At 40.5% G+C, this 21,277-nt stretch overlaps 1 protein-coding gene across 1 annotated transcript in view; it reads left to right on the top strand.

The window, feature by feature from the left end:
• Positions 1–21,277, top strand: part of cita (citron rho-interacting serine/threonine kinase a) — a 100,643-nt gene that overhangs the window by 73,269 nt on the left and 6,097 nt on the right. Inside the window, exons 25-38 of the mRNA XM_081366836.1 lie at positions 98–278; positions 3,656–3,747; positions 3,833–3,937; positions 4,982–5,151; positions 7,297–7,338; positions 7,632–7,712; positions 9,021–9,156; positions 9,748–9,887; positions 11,622–11,714; positions 12,929–13,037; positions 15,316–15,444; positions 17,206–17,286; positions 17,753–17,831; positions 17,929–18,108. Of these exons, the coding sequence (XP_081222962.1) occupies positions 98–278; positions 3,656–3,747; positions 3,833–3,937; positions 4,982–5,151; positions 7,297–7,338; positions 7,632–7,712; positions 9,021–9,156; positions 9,748–9,887; positions 11,622–11,714; positions 12,929–13,037; positions 15,316–15,444; positions 17,206–17,286; positions 17,753–17,831; positions 17,929–18,108 (1,618 nt within the window). The remainder of the gene's footprint in view (positions 1–97; positions 279–3,655; positions 3,748–3,832; positions 3,938–4,981; positions 5,152–7,296; positions 7,339–7,631; positions 7,713–9,020; positions 9,157–9,747; positions 9,888–11,621; positions 11,715–12,928; positions 13,038–15,315; positions 15,445–17,205; positions 17,287–17,752; positions 17,832–17,928; positions 18,109–21,277) is intronic.

Genomic DNA, 21,277 nt, shown 5'->3' with positions numbered 1-21,277 from the left:
AAGACAATGATTCTTAAATATTCAGTATTTGGAGACGATTTGTAGATCTTTGCTCACCTGCTCCATCCCTCATCTCTCTTTCCCTTCTCTCCGTCAGAGTGTCGAACTCTCTGCCACCCGAAGTGTTCCCCGTGTCTGCCTGCGACCTGTGGGCTCCCGGTGGAGTTCGCCACGCACTTCTCCGAGGCTCTCTGTCGGGATAAAGCCAGCTCACCCGCCCTGCAGGTCAAAGAGGCGTCGGGTCACGTGCGTCTGGAGGGCTGGATGAAGCAGCCCAGGTCAGATCATTCAGAGTCTTAAAAAGTATTCAAAATTGATAAATAAATTGACAGAAAATTATGGCCCACAAAGGTGGGATCAGTAGTTTTTGAAATATGCTGTTGGCCAATGTTCATTCTTCATTGCTCCGCCTCCAAAACTCACTCTCCAATCCTAACAGCCGAGTCGGTCTCGAACCCCGATCCCCCTGCAAGCGAGCCAAGTGCACTAACAATAACGCTAAACACCACATTCACTAGCAGTCGTCAGCGCGACTCTGACTAGCTGTCCTCCGTTACACACGCAATCCAAGAGAGGATGACATCTGTTTATCATAGCAGAAGCGCAACAGAATAATGCTTCACAAAAAATAAATCGCAGATGATGAACAAATGACAAGGAAGTACAAAAAATGAATGTACAGTACACAATAGTAATCGCAAATAAGAGTTGGTTGTTAGTTGCCAACAGCAGCTCCACACACACAATGACACTCAAACCCAGTATTACTCAGTGTTACTCACGTGTTATCGTGTTACCCAGTGTTACTCGCGCATTACCCAGTGTTACTCATGTGTTACTCCCGCATTACTCGTTACCCAGTGTTACTCACGTGTTACCCAGTGTTACTCACGCGTTACTCGTGTTACCAAGTGTTACTCACATGTTACCCAGTGTTACTCGTGCGTTACCCATTGTTACTCATGTGTTACTCACGCGTTACCCAGTGTTACTCGTGTTACTCCCGCGTTACTCGTTACCCAGTGTTACTCACGTGTTAACCAGTGTTACTCACGCGTTACTCGTGTTACCAAGTGTTACTCACGTGTTACCCAGTGTTACTCATGTGTTACTCACGTGTTACTCGTGTTACCAAGTGTTACTCATGCGTTACCCAGTGTTACTCATGTGTTACTCCCGCGTTACTCGTTACCCAGTGTTACTCACGTGTTACCCAGTGTTACTCACGTGTTACCCAGTGTTACCCGCGCGTTACCCAGTGTTACTCATGTGTTACTCACGCATTACTCGTGTTACACAGTGTTACTCACGCGTTACCCAGTGTTACTCACGTGTTACCAAGTTTTACTCACGTGTTACCCAGTGTTACTCGCACGTTACCCAGTGTCACTCATGTGTTACCCAGTGTTACTCATGTGTTACTCACGCGTTACTCGTTACCCAGTGTTACTCACGTGTTACCCGCGCGTTACCCAGTGTTACTCATGTGTTACTCACGCGTTACTCACGTGTTACCAAGTGTTACTCACGTGTTACCCAGTGTTACCCGCGCGTTACCCAGTGTTACTCATGTGTTACTCACGCATTACTCGTGTTACACAGTGTTACTCACGCGTTACCCAGTGTTACTCACGTGTTACCAAGTTTTACTCACGTGTTACCCAGTGTTACTCGCGCGTTACCCAGTGTCACTCATGTGTTACCCAGTGTTACTCACGTGTTACCAAGTGTTACCCGCGCGTTACCCAGTGTTACTCACGCGTTACTCGTGTTACACAGTGTTACTCACGTGTTACCCAGTGTTACTCATGTGTTACTCACACGTTACTCGTTACCCAGTGTTACTCATGTGTTACTCCCGCGTTACTCGTTACCCAGTGTTACTCACGCGTTACTCACGTGTTACTCACGTGTTACCCAGTGTTACCCGCGCGTTACCCAGTGTTACTCATGTGTTACTCACGCATTACTCGTGTTACACAGTGTTACTCACGCGTTACCCAGTGTTACTCACGTGTTACCAAGTTTTACTCACGTGTTACCCAGTGTTACTCGCGCGTTACCCAGTGTCACTCATGTGTTACCCAGTGTTACTTATGTGTTACTCACGCGTTACTCGTTACCCAGTGTTACTCACGTGTTACCAAGTGTTAGAATAGAATAGAATAGAATGAGGCATTTATATAGCGCTTTCATATGTACTACTGTACACCCAAAGCGCTTTACAATCATATCAGGGGTCTCTCCTCAACCACCACCAGTGTGTAGCATCCACTTGGATGATGCGACGGCAGCCACAGTACAACGGCGCCAGTGCGCTCACCACACACCAGCTATAGGTGGAGAGAGGAGAGAGAGTGATGGAGCCAATTCAATGTAAGGGGATTATTAGGAGGCCATGATTGGTAAGGGCCAATGTGTGGAATGTGGCCAGGACACCGGGGTTACACCCCTACTCTTTACAAGAAATGCCATGGGATTTTTAATGACCACAGAGAGTCAGGACCTCGGTTTTACGACTCATCCGAAGGACGGTGCTCTTTGACAGTATAGTGTCCCCGTCACTACACTGGGGCGTTAGGACCCACACAGACCACAGGGTGAGCACCCCCTGCTGGCCTCACTAACACCTCTTCCAGCAGCAACCTGGTTTTTCTCAGGAGGTCTCCCATCCAGGTACTAACCAGGCTCAGCCCTGCTTAGCTTCAGTGGGCAACCAGTCTTGGGCTACAGGGTGATATCGCTGCTGGCAAGCTCACGTGTTACCCGCGCGTTACCCAGTGTTACTCACGCGTTACCCAGTGTTACTCATGTGTTACTCACGCGTTACTCGTTACCCAGTGTTACTCATGTGTTACTCCCGCGTTACTCGTTACCCAGTGTTACTCGCGTGTTACCCAGTGTTACTCACGCGTTACTCGTGTTACCAAGTGTTACTCACGTGTTACCAAGTGTTAGTCACGTGTTACCCAGTGTTACTCGCGCGTTACCCAGTGTTACTCATGTGTTACTCACGCGCTACTCGTGTTACAGTGTTACTCACGCGTTACCCAGTGTTACTCACGTTACCCAGTTACTCACACGTTATGCAGTGTTACTCGCGTTACCCAGTTACTCACGCGTTACGCAGTGTTACTCACGCGTTACCCAGTTACTCACGTGTTACCCAGTGTTGCTCAGGCGTTACCCAGTGTTACTCGCGCGTTACCCAGTGTTACTCGCTCGTTACCCAGTGTTGCTCACGTGTTACCCAGTGTTGCTCACGTGTTACCCAGTGTTGCTCACGTGTTACCCAGTGTTGCTCACGTGTTACCCAGTGTTGCTCACGTGTTACCCAGTGTTACTCACGTGTTACCCAGTGTTGCTCACGTGTTACCCAGTGTTGCTCACGTGTTACCCAGTGTTACTCACGTGTTACCCAGTGTTACTCAAGTGTTACCCAGTTTTACACACGCGTTACTTGTGTGTTACTCGGTGTTACTCACATTTTACTCACATGTCACTCACGCGTTACTCATGTGTGGACCAATGCTTTTATTTAATTTGTGGGGTGTATTATATTAAATAGCATTAGGGCCAGACTTTTTATAACTCCAGCAGATGGTATTCAGTGTTATGTCACTGAGTGTGTGTGTGTGCGTGTGTGTGTGTGTAGGAATGGTAAGAGGGGTCAGCAGGGCTGGGAGCAGAAGTACGTCGTGTTGGACGGGACTAAAGTATCGATCTACGAGTCTGAGCCGTCAGAAGGTACAGGTCCACTCTGTCAGATCACTCTCTCTCCGGGGTCTGGTTGAGTGTGTGTGTTCTGAACCCCTGTGTGTGTGTGTTTCAGACTCAGTGAAGCCGCTGGAGGAGTTTGAGTTGTGTTTGCCAGACGGAGATGTGACGGTTCACGGAGCCGTTGGAGCGTCTGAACTCATCAACACGGCCAAATCAGGTCAGAAACACACACTGAAGAATTAATGAAATCTTTGAACACAGGGCTCAGCGCTAAGGGTCCACACAAAAAAAAAAGTTTTGACCATGTGACATTGTATTCTAATAAATAAGCCATCAAAATTTTAGATACCAGTGAAATTTCACAATTCTCAATTGATTTAAATAGTTTTGATTTAAACTAACTAATATAAAGTTACAAATAAACAAATTACAAGCAACAGCTCATATAAATACAACAGAACAAAGCAAGTCTAACAGAATTCAGGGACAGAAACTGAATAATCAAACGTAAAATAACACAGCATCATCTTGACAGTGTAAATTAAAGGGATAGTTTACCCAAAAATAAAAATTTGCTGTTAATTTACTCATCCAAGATGTAGGTGTCTTTTTTTCCTTCAGTAGAGTAAAGTAAAGTAAAGTAGATTTTTTATCTGAAACTGTAGTATGTGTCTTTGATGGGTCGGTTCAGGGGTTTTTGGTATATTGGTATATATGTCTGATTTTTGTATATTGATTGTTTTTTAAGAAAAATTGTTAAATTATTGTAAACAATGGATTGAATTTCTTTCTTTGTTTGTTTGTGTTCCGAAAGGCAATTGGTTTTACAGCAAGACCAGCATACAAAAAAAAGACAATTTACAATACATTAAAAATTACATAATAAACTACACAAAACAACAACAGGCCCAAACAACATGCCCGAATTTACCAGAGAACTAGAAGTAGGAATAAATGAATGTTTACTCCTAACAGAGGGAGCTCTAAACCGAGATCCTGAGGGTAAAAACTGAAACTCAGAATAGAGGGGATGGGAACGAACCATTCAGATAGAGTGGGCTTTTCTAAATACCTGCCGATTAAACAGGACGATAGGGGGACTCTGCTGAATTCCTCAATTGATTGTAATCATAATTATTTTTTACATTGAAATACTGTTGATTGCCATAAATATGTTAAATCATAAATAAGTGTGTGTGTGTGTGTATGTGTGTGTGTGTGTGTGTGTGTGTGTGTGTGTGTGTGTGTGTGTGTGTGTCAGATATCCCGTATGTGCTGAAGCTGGAGTCTCATCCTCACACCACATGCTGGCCGGGTCAGTCTCTGTACTTCATGGCTCCCAGTTTCCCAGATAAACAGCGCTGGGTGGCAGTTCTGGAGTCAGTGGTCGCCGGAAGCCGAGGATCCCGAGAGAAAACCGAAGCGGACTCGGTGAGTTTCAGTCCTTCTGAACAATCATGACTCCTGTGTTTGATTTAAAGGAGGAGTTCACTTTAAAATGAACATTAGCCCATGATTTACTCTCCCTCAAGTCATGCTAGTGTATATGACATTCTTCTTTCAGACGAACACAATCTGAGTTATATTAAATGTCCTGGCTCTTCCAAGAACTCCACACGGAGTATTCCTGGGGTTAATAAAGGCCTTCTGAAGTGAAGCGATGAGTTTGTGTAAGAAAAATAATATGTTACAAAGTAAAAATCTAGCTTACGGCCAAACGAACATACTTGGTCTACTTACGCCTAAAGCACAACTCATGACGTCAGTTAGTAGTAGTAGCGTGTGTTATGGCATACCGTAAATATCAGCAGTGCGTCACATTACTCGCGTAAGTTGCACTTAGACTAAAGTCGAATCAGTATGTTCGTTTGGCCGGAAGCTAGTTATTTTACTTTATAAAGTTTTTTATTTTTCTTACACAAACGATTTGCTTCAGAACGCCTTTATTAACCCCCCGGATCCAGCACTTTTATGATGGATAGATGATGGATAGATGCACTTTTATGATGGATGGATGCACTTTTATGAGCTTTTGAACTACTCCTTTAAGTCTGACCTGATGACATGGTTTGTCAGGCAGTTTTCAAGGATGTCAGAGGATCTACCTGTTTTAAACCCTTTAGTTTGTCGTGGCAAAACACTCATTTACTCCTCGCTGTTACTGCGCAGATGCCCTGAAATGATGTTCAGGTTTAGTTTTCATCAATTTAGTGCTTCAACTATTTTATTTCAGTTTGTTAATAGACAATTTAAGCCATGGCAACATTTCTAATTTTCTAATTTAAGAGTGTAAGTTTTTATTTTTATATATATATATATATATATATATATATATATATATTTATTTATTACATGGCTTGGCTGAATTCCAATGTAGAATGCGGTCTGTTATTTCTTTATAACAGACCGCTGCGAAGTATAACAGACCGTTGCCATGAAAAACAGCGCGTTGCTATGGCAAGGAACGGACTATTTTCTTTGGCGGAAGCAATACAATCGTTTTTAAATCAATAAACTCCTTTTTAAATCAATAATTCGTGTCAAATTATTTATTTATTTTGTAGGTAGCCATGTAATAAGCGTTCAGCCTGTCGGGCTTGTTATTCGCTATAACAACCGCCTCTCTATACATTATCCCTTACATATATAACAGCCCAGGGAACAAATGTTGTTAGTTATGTTTATATAATATTATAGTATTTGTTACCATTTTAAATAATTTTTTATTTTAAGTTTTTATTTTGTCAGTTTAAATTCTGTAATATTTCTTTCTAGCTTTAATTTATTTTTATTTCCGTTTTTAAACCAAAATGATGATGTTAATGGTGTTACAGTATTATTATTTATATTGTATTAAAGTATTTTTTAGGGATGCACCGATATGAAACCGATGCCGGTTTGGCCGAAACCGATAATTCTTCATATTTAAAAGCCGATAACCGATTTATTTGCAGATAAATCTAAATCCACATTTTAATATAATTTTTGAGAGCCTCATAATTTCAATCATATTTCAAGCAATTCATAATCATCATGTTGAACAGTGCGCATATAAAGTGTCTCAGCTGAAGGAAATAATACATTATTTATCGGCTTTAATATATTGGCCATATTTTCTTATCTGACCGATAACATTAAACCGATATGGTGGCCGATGTTTTTTCGTATTTTAAATTAGCCTTTATCTTTATATTTCCAGTTTAATTTGTAGTAATTTTATGTGCTTTTATCATTTTTATTAGTTTCTATATATGCATATATAGTACTGTTTTTAAATGGATATTTTAGTACTTCAGCTTAATTTTATTTTTTCTTAGCTTTATTTCAGTTAACAATAGTTTTATAATAGTTTTAGTTAACGAGAACAACACTGGGTACGGTCTTAAAGATTATTTTGCCAGCGTTTAAGCGTTCATTAGCATTCATCTGTTTCAGTAATGACAGTGAATACAAAAGCACATGAGCTGAAATACCAAGAAAAGATCGATCAAATCTACCATTCACAGACATTAATTATCATTGTATTGATTTCTTGTGTCTAACGCTGTGAGTGTGATTGTGTTCTGAACGCTGTAGGCCGGTGTTAAACGTCAGAAGACTCTCTCGCCGCTGGTTCAGGTAATCAGATGCTGTTACCCAGCATGCTCCTCTGTCTGGTGCTCGTGTTGCTTGCATCATCAGGTCACGTTCTCATGTCTGCGCTTCAGGAAACTGAGTGAATGTCGCTGCTCCTCATCCGCACACACCAGTGTTTCCCGCACTAAAACACACTTCTGTGGGAAACACTGATCCTGAACGTGCTCGTCTGTCTCCAACACACACGCTCGGCTCCAGCATCCACAGCTCCTCTACTCAGTGAAGCGTGTGACTGTTGTGTGTTAATCTTCCGTCTCTGTCTCTGTGTTATTCAGAAGCTGCTGGGAAACTCTCTGCTGAAGCTGGAGGGAGACGATCGGCTGGATATTAACTGCACTTTACCCCTGACCGACCAGGTACTGCAGTAATCATCAGTGTGTTCATAAGAGATCGTGCACCCGTCTTATCATGGTGTTGTGATGCCCGAGACTGAACAAACAAGTATAAAGTAAAAGCTAAATTAAATCAGAGGTAATTAAAATAAACCCATTACCTGCACATAATTTACAATTCTAAATAAAATAAAAACACATTTTATGGCCAAAAATCTGAAGCCAACCATTAAAAACAGTGCAATAATATATATATATATCAGTTATCTCATTTTTGTCAGTGAGGTAATGGGTTTATTTTTGTTTTATTTATTTTTTTATATATATATATATATATATATATATATATATATATACAAAACGGCAGTAAATTATTCTTAATTTACTGATTCTTCCTAATTCTTATTGAGTTATTTAATATAATTATATATATATATATATATTCATTTTATAATATATATATATATTATATATATTATCATTTTATAATAGGATATAATAACACTGGAAATTGAGAAGGCCACACAGCATAAACAAATAAAATGTTTAATCTTTTTTTGTTGTATTTCCAAAAAATGTAACAAAAAATTATCTTTTTTTTTTTTTACAAATAAATACAAAACTATTTATTTAAATTTTACATATTTATGTTCTAACTAATTATTACTTTGAGTTATTATTACTATTATTTTTACTTAATTGATTGTTACCTTTTCATAAACTTACAAACTTCCTGCAGTTCCCTCAACAAAAACCTGATATAATTTAATGTTTAATGTACTTCAGATTTTTTAACATAACATAATTTTTTACATCAATATGGTACAAGATTATCCTATTAAAATCAATGTGGTGAAGACATTCAGTCTAAAGTAATCAAAGTAGAATATACTACCATCTGTAATGGAATAGATTGTTACTAACTACAATTTTTAGTTTCTACAAGTAATTTGCATGCAGAAATGAACTATAATTAGTAAATAATTTACCCAGCACTATGTGTGTGTATGTAAAAAAATATATATATTATATATATATATTATTATTTTATTTTTATTTTTTTCAATATTGTTAAATAAAAAAAGTAAATGGATAAAAAATAAACCCAACACTTATACATGTTGAATAATTAATGTTGTTCTAACAAATTATTACAATATTGAATAATGTGTAGGTGATGAAATGAATGATACTTATAAGAAACAGGGAAATTCATTGGCCAAGAAATGTTAAACTCGGGTAAAAGCCATGAGGCGTGGTGACGCGTGTTCACAGACAACCAGTTACAACACGATCTGACCGTGTGTGTGTGTGTGTGTGTGTGTGTTTCAGATCGTGCTGGTGGGCTCAGAGGAGGGTTTGTACGCCCTGAACGTCATCAAGAACTCGCTCACACACATCCCGGGACTCGACTCTGTGTTCCAGATCCAGATCCTGAAGGAGCTCGACAAACTGCTCATGATCACCGGTCAGTGCTGTTCACATCTGTGTGCTGTATATGGCAGAATAATTACAAGGTTTTCTAATTATATATTGTCTGTATATTGCAGAATACATCAGACCAGTCAGGTCAGCTTTATACAACACAGACTGTTTCAAAGCAGCTTCACAGTAATAAACAAGAACATAACAACGTTAATGTTGCCAAGTGACTTTAGTTTCAGCTGTAAAACTGAACAGTCCTGGAATTCATTTTACAGTATCTGTGTGCGAACCCCGTAAAAGCTGATAGAACGCTGATGAAAATATTCCCTCAGAATAAACAACCAAAACTCTCGGTGATGCGGTGCTATTGTGGGATTTTTTGTATGGGATATTGTCTGCTCTTATGAAACATTAATTGTATATCATAATAAAATATAGTATTTATGACAGCGGTGGCATTAAAAAGGTCTTAAAAGTCTTCATTGAACTGTAGACGTCACGTATACGCAGCTCTGCGGAAGACAATAGTGTTGTTATTCTGCCCAATTCATTTCATGTTTTGTTCTCATCCAATGTTATTGATAATATGACTGAATATGAAGTGTGTGTGTGTGTGTGTATGTGTGTGTGTCAGGTGAGGAGCGCGCCCTGTGTCTGGTGGACATTAAACGGGTTAAACAGTCTCTGGCTCAGTCTCATCTGCCGGCTCAGCCCGATCTCAGTCCCTACATCTTCGAGGCGGTGAAGGGATGCCATCTCTTCGCTTCCGGAAAGGTGAAGCATTCACTCGTGACCCCTATGACCTTATCGTTAGAAAAATCATCTCGATTCAAACACTCACATGATCGTATTTCTAAATGACGGTGATTTGCCAGTGTCTGATAATCCTGTAACGTTCAGATCTGTTCTGATCCAGAGAGAGCCGATGTCATGTATAGATGTGAAACACAGGGTTCCCACGGGTGCTTGAGATCCTTGAAAGTTTGTGAATCTGAAAACATTTTTGAAAACAAAGTTGTTGAAAATACACACACACACACACACAGGTCCTTTAAAAGTGCTTGAATTTTATTTTGTGCAAGAAGTTTTCTGTAAAAAATTCCGTCTGATTCCTCCGCTTCGCTAATGTGTTATTTCACCAACACTTCGTGGCCTATGCGCACTAGCTTGCCTGATTTACGCGTTACGTTCAGTGTGTCCCGCGTGAGGTTCTGTGTGTTGTGCGTTTCCCTGACGTTCACTCTCGCATGAAACTACTGCGATGGAGCCTCAACGTTTGTTTTTGGACACAATAAGTGTGTCTCCACATTAAGTCCTTGAGTTTAACCGAGGTGTGGGAACCCTGATCTGCACACTGTATCTGTCACTGAGTGCTCATCTATCTGATTTAGTTTAGTTCTAGTTGTCTGTAATGCTGTTACACTGTCCTGTTAAAGGAGTAGATAATTTACTCTCCCCAACGGGATCCAAGATGTTCACGTCTTTCTCTCTTCAGTCGAAAAGAAATGAAGGTTTTTGAGGAAAACACTCCCGGATGTTTCTCCATATAATGGACTTCAATGGGGTCCAACGGGTCGAAGGTCCAGATGTGAGTTTCAGTGCAGCTTCAAAGTCTCGACACGATCCAGCCGAGGAATAAGAGTCTCATCTAGACAAACCGGCGGACATTTTAGAACAAATAATAACATTTATATACTTTGAACCACAGATGCTGGTCTAACACTAGCTGTGATGCGACACACATTACGTAATCACTTTGAAAGGTCACGCCCGACCCAGTGTTTACAAAGCCATGCAAAGACTAAGTCAAACGGCATTTACAAAATAAATAAATAAAAGGTAAAACAACGTTGGAGGAGAAAATTAGATGGAGTTGTTCACTCTATCCTTCATTTGTAGGGTATTACCGTGACCTTTCAACCTGATTACGTAATGTGTGGCGCATCGCAGCTAGTATTAGACCAGCATGTGTGGTTAAAAGTATATAAATGTGTATTTTGTTCTAAAATGTCCGCCGGTTTGTCTAGATGAGACTCTTATTCCTCGGCTGGATCGTGTCGAGACTTTGAAGCTGCACTGAAACTCACATCTGGACCTTCGACCCGTTGGACCCCATTGAAGACACTATATGGAGAAAATTTTCAAAAACCTTCATTTCTTTTCAACTGAAGAAAGAAAGACATGAACATCTTGGATGACGAGGGGGCGAGTAAATTATCAGGAAATTTTAATTCTGATGTGAACTAATCCTTGATTGGGACGCATGTACTCCACGTCTGTTAGTTTATCAGTGTACTGAGGAATTTTAAAAAGACTGCTCAAAACTCACTTGTTTCAGCTCGCCTACAATCTACAGTAGTACTATCATTTTTGTTTGTTTTTGTTTGTTTGTTTTGTTTGTTTTTGTTTGTTTGTTTCACTTTGTAAAGCGTCTTTGCGTTTATTGAAAAGCGCTATATAAGACTTATGCATTATTATTATTATTAATTAAGTGTGTGTGTGTTTCAGATTGACAGTGGCATGTGCATCTGTGCTGCGATGCCCAATAAAATCACCATCCTGCGCTTCAACGACACACTCAACAAGTTCTGCATCAGAAAGGTGACGTATGAAGAACCTCCTCATGAATGTCGGAAACGCATGTTTAAAGTGTTTAACGCATGTTTAAAGTACCCCGATTCTGCGTTCATGTAGTGTGTGATGTTGCGGTTTGTAAAAGATCAAAGTACAGATAAGTAAAGTTATTGTCTCTTAAAAGAAAGAAGAGATTTTGAACTGAAACGAGTCGTCAGTAATTCAGTCTCACCTGAGCTGCGTCTCTAAGCCCCGCCCTCAAACACTAGTTTATCTGAGACTGGAAGAGTTTGGTTCGTGTTGTTCATGTCGAGAAGAACAAAGCAAATCCACTTTGATGAGATTGATACGGTAAAACTCACGCCATCGTTACTGTTCGCATCACTGTGTGTCGAGACAGTCATCGCTATTATACATACAAAGTGATAATCAGGAGATAAAAAAGTTAAATATTTATAAAATTAATACATGCTAGTCATTATCATTAAAGAGTCAAAATTATGATAAATTGTTGAAGATATGAGGAAAAAAGTTTAAATTAATATTTTCTCAAGTCAGAATTTTTACATTTTAATGACAAGGCAATTTAATGTCATACATTTTATATCATAATTCTGACTTTTTAAGGCAACTTTGGCTTTTTGTACCATTGATAATTGACTTCAATCAGAATTTTGACTCATAATTTCAACTGTCATAGTTTACTTGTCAATTTCGCTTTTTTACGCCTTCAATCAGAAGAATTTTGACTATTTTATCATTTTGACTTAAGTTAGTTTTGATCTTTTTTTGTCATAATTATGACTTGTGTCCGAATTTTGACAAAAAATTTCAACCATGATGCCATATTTATGACTTTTAAAGTCAAAATTTTGACTTCATCTCATTTCATAATTTCAACTTTTTTGTCGCAATTTTGACAAGTCAGTTTTTTCCATCTTAAGTCATAACTTTGACTTTTTATACCATAATTATGACTATCAGATTCAGATATGATAATGAACGTTAAGCTTCTGCCTAATCACAGCAGACTGGGCCATCTGACCAATCAGAGCAGAGCAGCTCTCAGAGAGGCGGGGTTTAGAGAGACTGAATCTTCGATGGAAGCGTTTCAGACACTGAGAGGAAAGAGCTGACGCTGCAGTGGAGATTATGAGGATGTTCTTTGACCTTTGTTGCATGTAAACCTATTGTTTGAAATAGCATAATAATACTTCCTCCACTCGTGTGTGTATGCGCAGGAGATCGAGACGTCTGAGCCCTGCAGCTGCATTCACTTCACTGGATACAGCATCATCATCGGCACCAACAAGTTCTATGAGATTGAGATGAAGCAGTACGTGCTGGAAGGTGAGAGTCGCCGCACAACAGTCTGCTTTAGCGACGCACCGGAATTAAAAATGTTTTTGGACAAAACTGAATATAAAGAAACACTTGGCCGAATACCGAACGCTTGTTTTCTGCTTTTTTCCCATTTACTTTGACAATTTTACTCCATTTCATGAATTAAATAGTCAAAATGTGCTTTTTACTATTTTATCTTGCTTTTCAAAACAAACAAAACTACAATTTAGAAATATTTATTTAACATTGAACATTTAAAAATATTTAACACTGAACATTTTTTTTAACATTCCTGCAGACATTATACCAACAAAGCACAATTAGGGCTGTGACGGTGGCAGTTTTTTATCACCGCGGTAGTAATGGACCCAAATACCGGCGGTGTTGCGGTGGTTGGGGGGGGGGGGGTGTTTTGAGAAAAAAAAAAAAAGAAACAACACTCTAAAGCCTGAAAAGCATTGAAATAAATATCAGTAAATACTGGTAACTTACATAATATAATAAAGTTGAATCTATTAAAAAAAAAAAAAAACTTTCCACACAAAGGCGCGTGATAAAGCCTACCGCTCTGCGCTTTGAGAGGGATGTGGACACGAGCAGGAAAGAGACCATCGATCTCGTTTCTGATATCCACATGTTTTCTACTTGTAAAAGGTATGAAGAGCGAATTTTATCTTCCACAAGGGCAAGGCATTTAAGCTGTTTGCGCGCTGCCAGAGAAAGCAAAACTAAAATCACCCGCGCGTGTGAAACGCGCTTTACAAAATGAACTTGACGCGCCTTACAAATTATCATATGTCTAACAAGCACAAACTGTGTTAAAAATAATTTGACTTACAAGTAAAAATGTTGGCTATCTGTCCTACAGCGTTTTTCTACTTTAACACAGTAAAGAATACGAAAATAATCGACCTAAAAGCGAACAAAGGAAGAAACGTTTAACGCGTCTTTGGGTGAGACGCGAGTGAAGATATGGGAAAAGAAAAAAGAGATTCCATGCAGGGATGAGTCACGATTTTTGAATATTCGATTAGTTGATTTAATTATAGAATATCTAATGTTCTAATGTCTGTTGTGCGATCATTCTCTAAAATAAAATCTCCATGTTCTGGTGCTGATGCAGTGGTGACGAGTTCATGTAACCGGAGGGTGACGCAGTGCTGCAAATAACGCACATAACAGCTGTCACAAAGAACCGGCAAAAGTAATGATTATGAACGTGTCAAATATAGCAAGGAGACATTTGAATTGTTTATTAATAAAGTGTTTTGTGTGCGTGTGTGTGTGTGTCAGTGTCGAGCTGCAAAGATGAAGTTGACGATGAGAAATGCACACTTCATACGGAAAACATAATGCTAGTCGGTTTATTTTCGTTTTGAATTGTTTTGTTTAAAAGTAGATAATTCAAGCTTTCTATAAGGAATAACTAATGGAATATTTTTAAATTCGCTAATAATCGGGTGACCAGATCGCAAACCAGAATTCAAAGCCGACAAAGCTTAAGTTTATGGGCTCACGTAGGCTACAACTCTCTCATTCGTCATGAATTCAAACTTTTCCATGGCTGCGATATAACATTTAATTGCTAAACCTATTATTTCTTTTGTAAACAAAGCTTTGTGTGTCATAATATTAATGTAAAACAGCATTCATATACAAACATTTTTTTTAGACAAAACACCGCCGGTACTACTCAGCCACCGCGGTGGCGCTTTACAACCGCGGTGGTGCGGTTGTCAAGTTTACCGGCACAGCCCTAAGCACAATATAACTTAAAATAAATAATTGGTTAAACTAAAAATATTTTTATTTGGCCATGTTTGAGCCTATATCAGGCCTATAACTGACTGATGAAATAAATGTAACATACTTTGCATGCCTGCAACAAAAAAGTGCTTTGGGTTTCAGCTCTGAGTCGAATAGTCTATTCATTTACACACACAATGTAAAACCAAATTTAGCATTTTAATCAACAGTGCATTTTTTGTAAACCTTTTCCCATGTGTCTTGGAGTTTCACAGTAATATGGTATCATGAGTTCAGTGTCGGGATGTGTATCGGATCGTGACGTCAGGGGATCGTTACACCACTAGTCTTTTCACTTATTACCACCTAAAGTGCTTTTTTTGCTATTTTCAGCCAAATAATTTTGATGCATCTTTAGTCTGTTTCACTCCAGTGCTGTTGAACTGATGTGTGTGTGTGTGTGTGTGTGTGTGTGTGTGTGTGTGTGTGTGTGTGTGTGTGTGTGTGTGTGTGTGTGTGTGTGTGTGTGTGTGTTCAGAGTTCCTGGATAAGAACGACGTGACGTTGGCCTCGGCCGTGTTCGCCGCCTCATCACACAGTTTCCCGATCTCCATCATCCAGGTGTCCAGCGCGCCTCAGAAAGTGGAGTACCTGCTCTGCTTCCACGGTGCGTGTGTGTGTGTGTGTGTGAGCTGCTGAAGGTGTGTGTGGATCTGTGTTTGACCTGTGTGTGTGTGTGTGTGTGTGTGTGTGTGTGTGTGTGTGTGTGTGTGTGTGTGTGAGCTGCTGAAGGTGTGTGTGTGTGTGTGTGTGTGTGTGTGTGTGTGTGTGTGAGCTGCTGAAGGTGTGTGTGTGTGTGTGTGTGTGTGTGTGTGAGCTGCTGAAGGTGTGTGTGTGTGTGTGTGTGTGTGTGTGTGTGTGTGTGTGTGTGTGTGTGTGTGTGAGCTGCTGAAGGTGTGTGTGTGTGTGTGTGTGTGTGTGAGCTGCTGAAGGTGTGTGTGGATCTGTGTTTGACCTGTGTGTGTGTGTGTGTGTGTGTGTGTGTGTGTGTGTGTGTGTGTGTGTGTGTGTGAGCTGCTGAAGGTGTGTGTGTGTGTGTGTGTGTGTGTGTGTGTGTGTGTGTGTGTGTGTGTGTGTGTGTGTGTGTGTGTGAGCTGCTGAAGGTGTGTGTGTGTGTGTGTGTGTGTGTGTGAGCTGCTGAAGGTGTGTGTGGATCTGTGTTTGACCAGTGTGTGTGTGTGTGTGTGTGTGTGTGTGTGTGTGTGTGTGTGTGTGTGTGTGTGTGTGTGTGTGTGTGTGAGCTGCTGAAGGTGTGTGTGGATCTGTGTTTGACCAGTGTGTGTGTGTGTGTGTGTGTGTGTGTGTGTGTGTGTGTGTGTGAGCTGCTGAAGGTGTGTGTGTGTGTGTGTGTGTGTGTGTGTGTGTGTGTGTGTGTGTGTGTGTGTGTGTGTGTGTGTGTGTGTGTGTGTGTGTGTGTGTGTGTGTGTGTGTGTGTGTGTGTGTGTGTGTGTGTGTGTGTGTGTGTGTGTGTGTGTGTGTGTGTGTGTGTGTGTGTGTGTGTGTGTGAGCTGTTGAAGGTGTGTGTGGATCTGTGTTTGACCAGTGTGTGTGTGTGTGTGTGTGTGAGCTGCTGAAGGTGTGTGTGGATCTGTGTTTGACCAGTGTGTGTGTGTGTGTGTGTGTGTGTGTGTGTGTGTGTGAGCTGCTGAAGGTGTGTGTGTGTGTCTGTGTGTGTGTGTGTGTGTGTGTGTGTGTGTGTGAGCTGCTGAAGGTGTGTGTGTGTGTGTGTGTGTGTGTGTGTGTGTGTCTGTGTGTGTGTGTGTGTGTGTGTGTGTGTGTGTGTGTGTGTGTGTGTGTGTGTGTGTGAGCTGTTGAAGGTGTGTGTGGATCTGTGTTTGACCAGTGTGTGTGTGTGTGTGTGTGTGTGTGTGTGTGAGCTGCTGAAGGTGTGTGTGGATCTGTGTTTGACCTGTGTGTGTGTGTGTGTGTGTGTGTGTGTGTGTGAGCTGCTGAAGGTGTGTGTGTGTGTGTGTGTGTGTGTGTGTGTGTGTGTGTGTGTGTGTGTGTGTGTGTGTGTGTGTGTGTGTGTGTGTGTGTGTGTGTGTGTGTGTGTGTGTGTGTGTGAGCTGTTGAAGGTGTGTGTGGATCTGTGTTTGACCAGTGTGTGTGTGTGTGTGTGTGTGTGTGTGTGTGTGTGTGTGTGTGTGTGTGTGTGTGTGAGCTGCTGAAGGTGTGTGTGGATCTGTGTTTGACCAGTGTGTGTGTGTGTGAGCTGCTGAAGGTGTGTGTGGATCTGTGTTTGACCAGTGTGTGTGTGTGTGAGCTGCTGAAGGTGTGTGTGGATCTGTGTTTGACCAGTGTGTGTGTGTGTGAGCTGCTGAAGGTGTGTGTGGATCTGTGTTTGACCAGTGTGTGTCGTTGCTCGTAGAGTTCGGTGTGTTTGTGGACGCGTACGGTCGCAGGAGTCGCAGCGATGACATCAAATGGAGCCGGCTGCCTCTGTCCTTCGGTAAATCCTCATGAGTCTGTGTTATTCCTCAGTTCTTCTTCAGTTCTTCTTCAGTTATTCCTCAGTTCTTCCTCAGTCATTAGAGGAGGCGCACTGTAGACAGAGCGACATGGAAAAGCAGAACAAATCACAAACCGTTTACACATCACACTCCAGTCATTCACAGGATTTAGCGCAAAGAAAGATGCATGTCATGAGACATATTAGCGCTGCTCGATTATGGTAAAAATGTAAAGCATTATTTTGGATCACAATTATTTATCATGATTACTCACTGGCTTTGGAAGCATCCATTTATCCATTATCCATAACTTTCATAAACACTTACAGTGGATTTCCCTTATCTATAACTATAATTCAACTGAAAGAAGTGAATATATATATAGAGAGAGAGAGAGATGTGAAACACACTTCACCCGTCACATCAGTCCCGATGGATGAAACCGAATCCTGTGTTTCTCCACAGCGTATCGAGAGCCGTACCTGTTCGTCACGTACTTCAACTCTCTGGACGTCATCGAGGTTCAGTCGCACTCTGCGCTCGGGTAAGATGCAGTCCTGGATATTCTGTGCTTCCGTTCATGATGTTTGTTGGAGACTCTGAATCGAGTGCTGTGTGTGTGTGTGTGTGTGTGTGTTCAGGCCACATGCGTACGCACACCTGGATATTCCCAGCCCACGTTACCTGGGTCCTGCCATCTCGTCCGGCGCCGTGTATCTGGCCTCGTCCTACCAGAACAAACTGCGGGTCATTTGCTGCAAAGGCAATCTGAGTCAGGAGGGATCGAGCGCAGAGCCGCAGAGAAACGGCTCCACACGCAGGTCAGTGTGTGTGTGTGTGTGTGTGTGTGTGTGTGTGTGTGTGTGTGTGTGTGTATGTGTGAATGTGTGTGTTTATACTGGCGCTAACGAGTACATGTGGAGTCCTGTCATGTGATTTTGCTGGATTAAGAACTGATCAATACTTTTTAGGGCTGAAAAATGTTACGTTTTATTTTATAAAATTACGTTTTATTTTTTACCAAACAAATTGTTCTGTTTGTCTAAACCAGTTTTTCAAAAATGTCTAAATTAAAAACCATGAAACTTATACAATTTAACAACACTTTATTAAAAGTTTTAACAAAAGTAAAAATTTTAGGGCCCTATGAATTATTTTATTTTATTTTCCCCTCAAATTCCATTTTAATGATTTAAATTGTAATAATCAAAAAGCATATCTAATTAATTGAATGCATAAAAACGACAATTTTAATAATTTCTTTAAATTTCATTTCTATGATTTTTTTTATATATATAAATTCTGTGTTGTGTATTTTCTAGTAATCAAATAAAGACAAAACATTAATTAAATTTATTTTTAATATAATTTTTTAATTTGTAATAATATGAAATTAAACTTTTTTGTCAAACTGCATGCATCACAACTGAGCTACTGTTTTAACACTGCGCTGTCAAAGTTGATCTTGTGCCTTCATATATAGTCGGACACTTGCACGTGTCATTATATGAACACTGACCAGATCAAGCTCAAACAGAGTTACAAGCTTTTTGATCTGAGAAATTCATACACGTGTTCTGTCGCTTCGCTTTACGTTTTCATCAACGTTCTCATATTGTAGTAATGCTATTGTACTGTGAATAAAAATTAAATATTTAATAAAACGAAAATAATAACTTTGAAATTACAATACTTATATTTATTTCTTAATTTATTCTTTTACATGTTAAACCATGGAGCTTTTATTTTGGCAGGAAACTGCAGGGAGATCTTGAAGCTTCTGTTTTGTTGACAACAGATTTATATACGATTCTCATTACAAATCTGAAAGATGATTGGCACGTGCAACACTTTGTTTTATTTGGAGTTATTTTAATGAATCCTGCAGCCCTTATGATCAATAACGACACGAGAAACACTGACAGTTAAAGTCATTGAAGGTCAGTGAGTAATGAGTTAAATGTGTCAGTCCTGCAGCTTCATCTGACTGACAGAACGACCCCATGTGACCTGAAGTCTGGCTGTGATTGGTCCAGAGGTTCTGACTCTGTTTCTCTTCTTTACAGGAAGAAAGGTGCTTTCTTTATATGTGCACAGGAGTGACTGAGCATTAAAGTTTTAACCTGTGATGAATAAAGTGTTTTTAAGGAGAATATTCTGACTAGTTTTAATGTTCATCTTATGTAATATAATTTTAAGGTAAATAGGGTAAAAATATCACCATAATTTCCCCAGTTGATTAATCACAGTACATTAAGAGAATAGTTTTGTGTTGCACGTTTTCTGAAATGTAATGTTTGAATATGCAAATGAGGTATTAGTGATTTTTCATAGATTTAATGTGCTGAATTTCTCTGATTAAATCAGATCAGGTGTTTTGAGAAGCTCTTGTTCATGATTTGACTGTTGCTTTCATTTTATCGTGCTTTTAAAAGCATGAATATGTGATTATGGATATGGCGGATGAGGAGACGTGTTTCTCACTGTTGTTTGGTAAGTCGTCCTGGGATTTAAACCGGTTTACTAGCGCACATGAATCTGAATCTGTTCACTGGTCTGATGGGTGTGTGGATTCACATTAATAACTTTATTAATATGTTTCATCTCTTCTCACTGGTGAGGTCTCTTTCTTTATCAATGTGTCCATGTGTGTATATATATATAGTTTTCTCCAGGTACTGTTTCTATAGCCATGCTAAATTAAATTAAGTGAGCATAATAAATATGAGATCTGCTTCAAACTGTGTCCTGACATGATATGATGCGCTAAATTCAGTCTTCTTCCATGATAATCTGTGGTCATGTTCAATATATAAAATATTTATATTTAAAATATGTAAATATACAGTTTGTTGAATGGAACCCGAACCCTAAAGAGTGAATTTTCAGCATCATTACTCCAGTCTTCAGTGTAGGGCTGTCACCAACCAACACACGTTTCGAAAACGAAAATAGGGAATGGATCGATCGGAGCGCGTCCAGCTCGTCACGATACGCCCGCAGCGAACGCGCGTCACACAGCGACTGCAGGCTCTGACACACACACATAACAGCAGACTATACTTCTGCATAATGTGTCTCTTTTTACTACAAACATGTGAATTCTGCCAGTATTCAGACAGTCTCAGGCATACAGACACAGATTCAGGATACAATCGCCTACGTAGGGGAAATTTGTTTGACATTTCTAATGGTAAACACAGCCATGCTGAATCCTGCAGTGATGTTTGTCATTGATGTTATGGCAGTCCACTCTGCTTATTGTTTTTCGAGAATGTTGCACTCCTGTTTGTCATTGTGCACGAAACTTCACGCCAATAAATCATCAGAAATATTGCGGACTTGTGCGCGTCTCAAGCGCCCTCTTTACGTCAGTGTCACATTATCCTTCAGAAAGAGAAAAGCCAGGGCAGCGCTTGCAGGTTTACCACCTGGTCCCGAAGGGGAGTGGTAGGAACTTTGGGCACATATCCAGGCTGGGGATGCGTGCAAGTCCCCTACCCTCTTAATGGAGGCCAAATCAAGAAGAAGAACTGTTTTTATAGACAGGACTTTTACCTCTGCTGCCTGCAACGGCTCAAAGGGAGGTCTCTGCAGTGCCGTCAGGGTTTGGGGGCAGGCCGGGGTGATTGCCACTCCATGAGTCAGTGCTGAAGCGATCTCATATGAAGCAATCCCAGCTGCGTTACTGCGGATGCCTTATGCCCAGGAGCCTCTGAGAAAGTTTCAGTGGGAGCACTGTTCTGCTCTGGACAGTATTCAAGCGGTTCAGCACTGACCGGACACGTTCCGCTCCGAGGCATGCCGTCTGGTGGACTGAGTCCAGCTCCATACCGAGATAAGAGATCCACTGCACGGGGGCGAGTTTGCTCTTTTCCCAGTTGGCCCGAAGGCTGAACTGGCTGAGATGCCTGAGCTCCAGGTCCGTGTGCTCGCACAACTGAGCTAGTATAAGCCTGTCATCGAGATAGTTGAAGATGCGAACAACAC

This window comes from Scardinius erythrophthalmus (assembly GCF_964197995.2).
Source record: "Scardinius erythrophthalmus genome assembly, chromosome: 5".
Classification (NCBI taxonomy): Eukaryota; Metazoa; Chordata; class Actinopteri; order Cypriniformes; family Leuciscidae; genus Scardinius; species Scardinius erythrophthalmus.
This window is presented reverse-complemented; position numbering and strand designations above follow the sequence as displayed.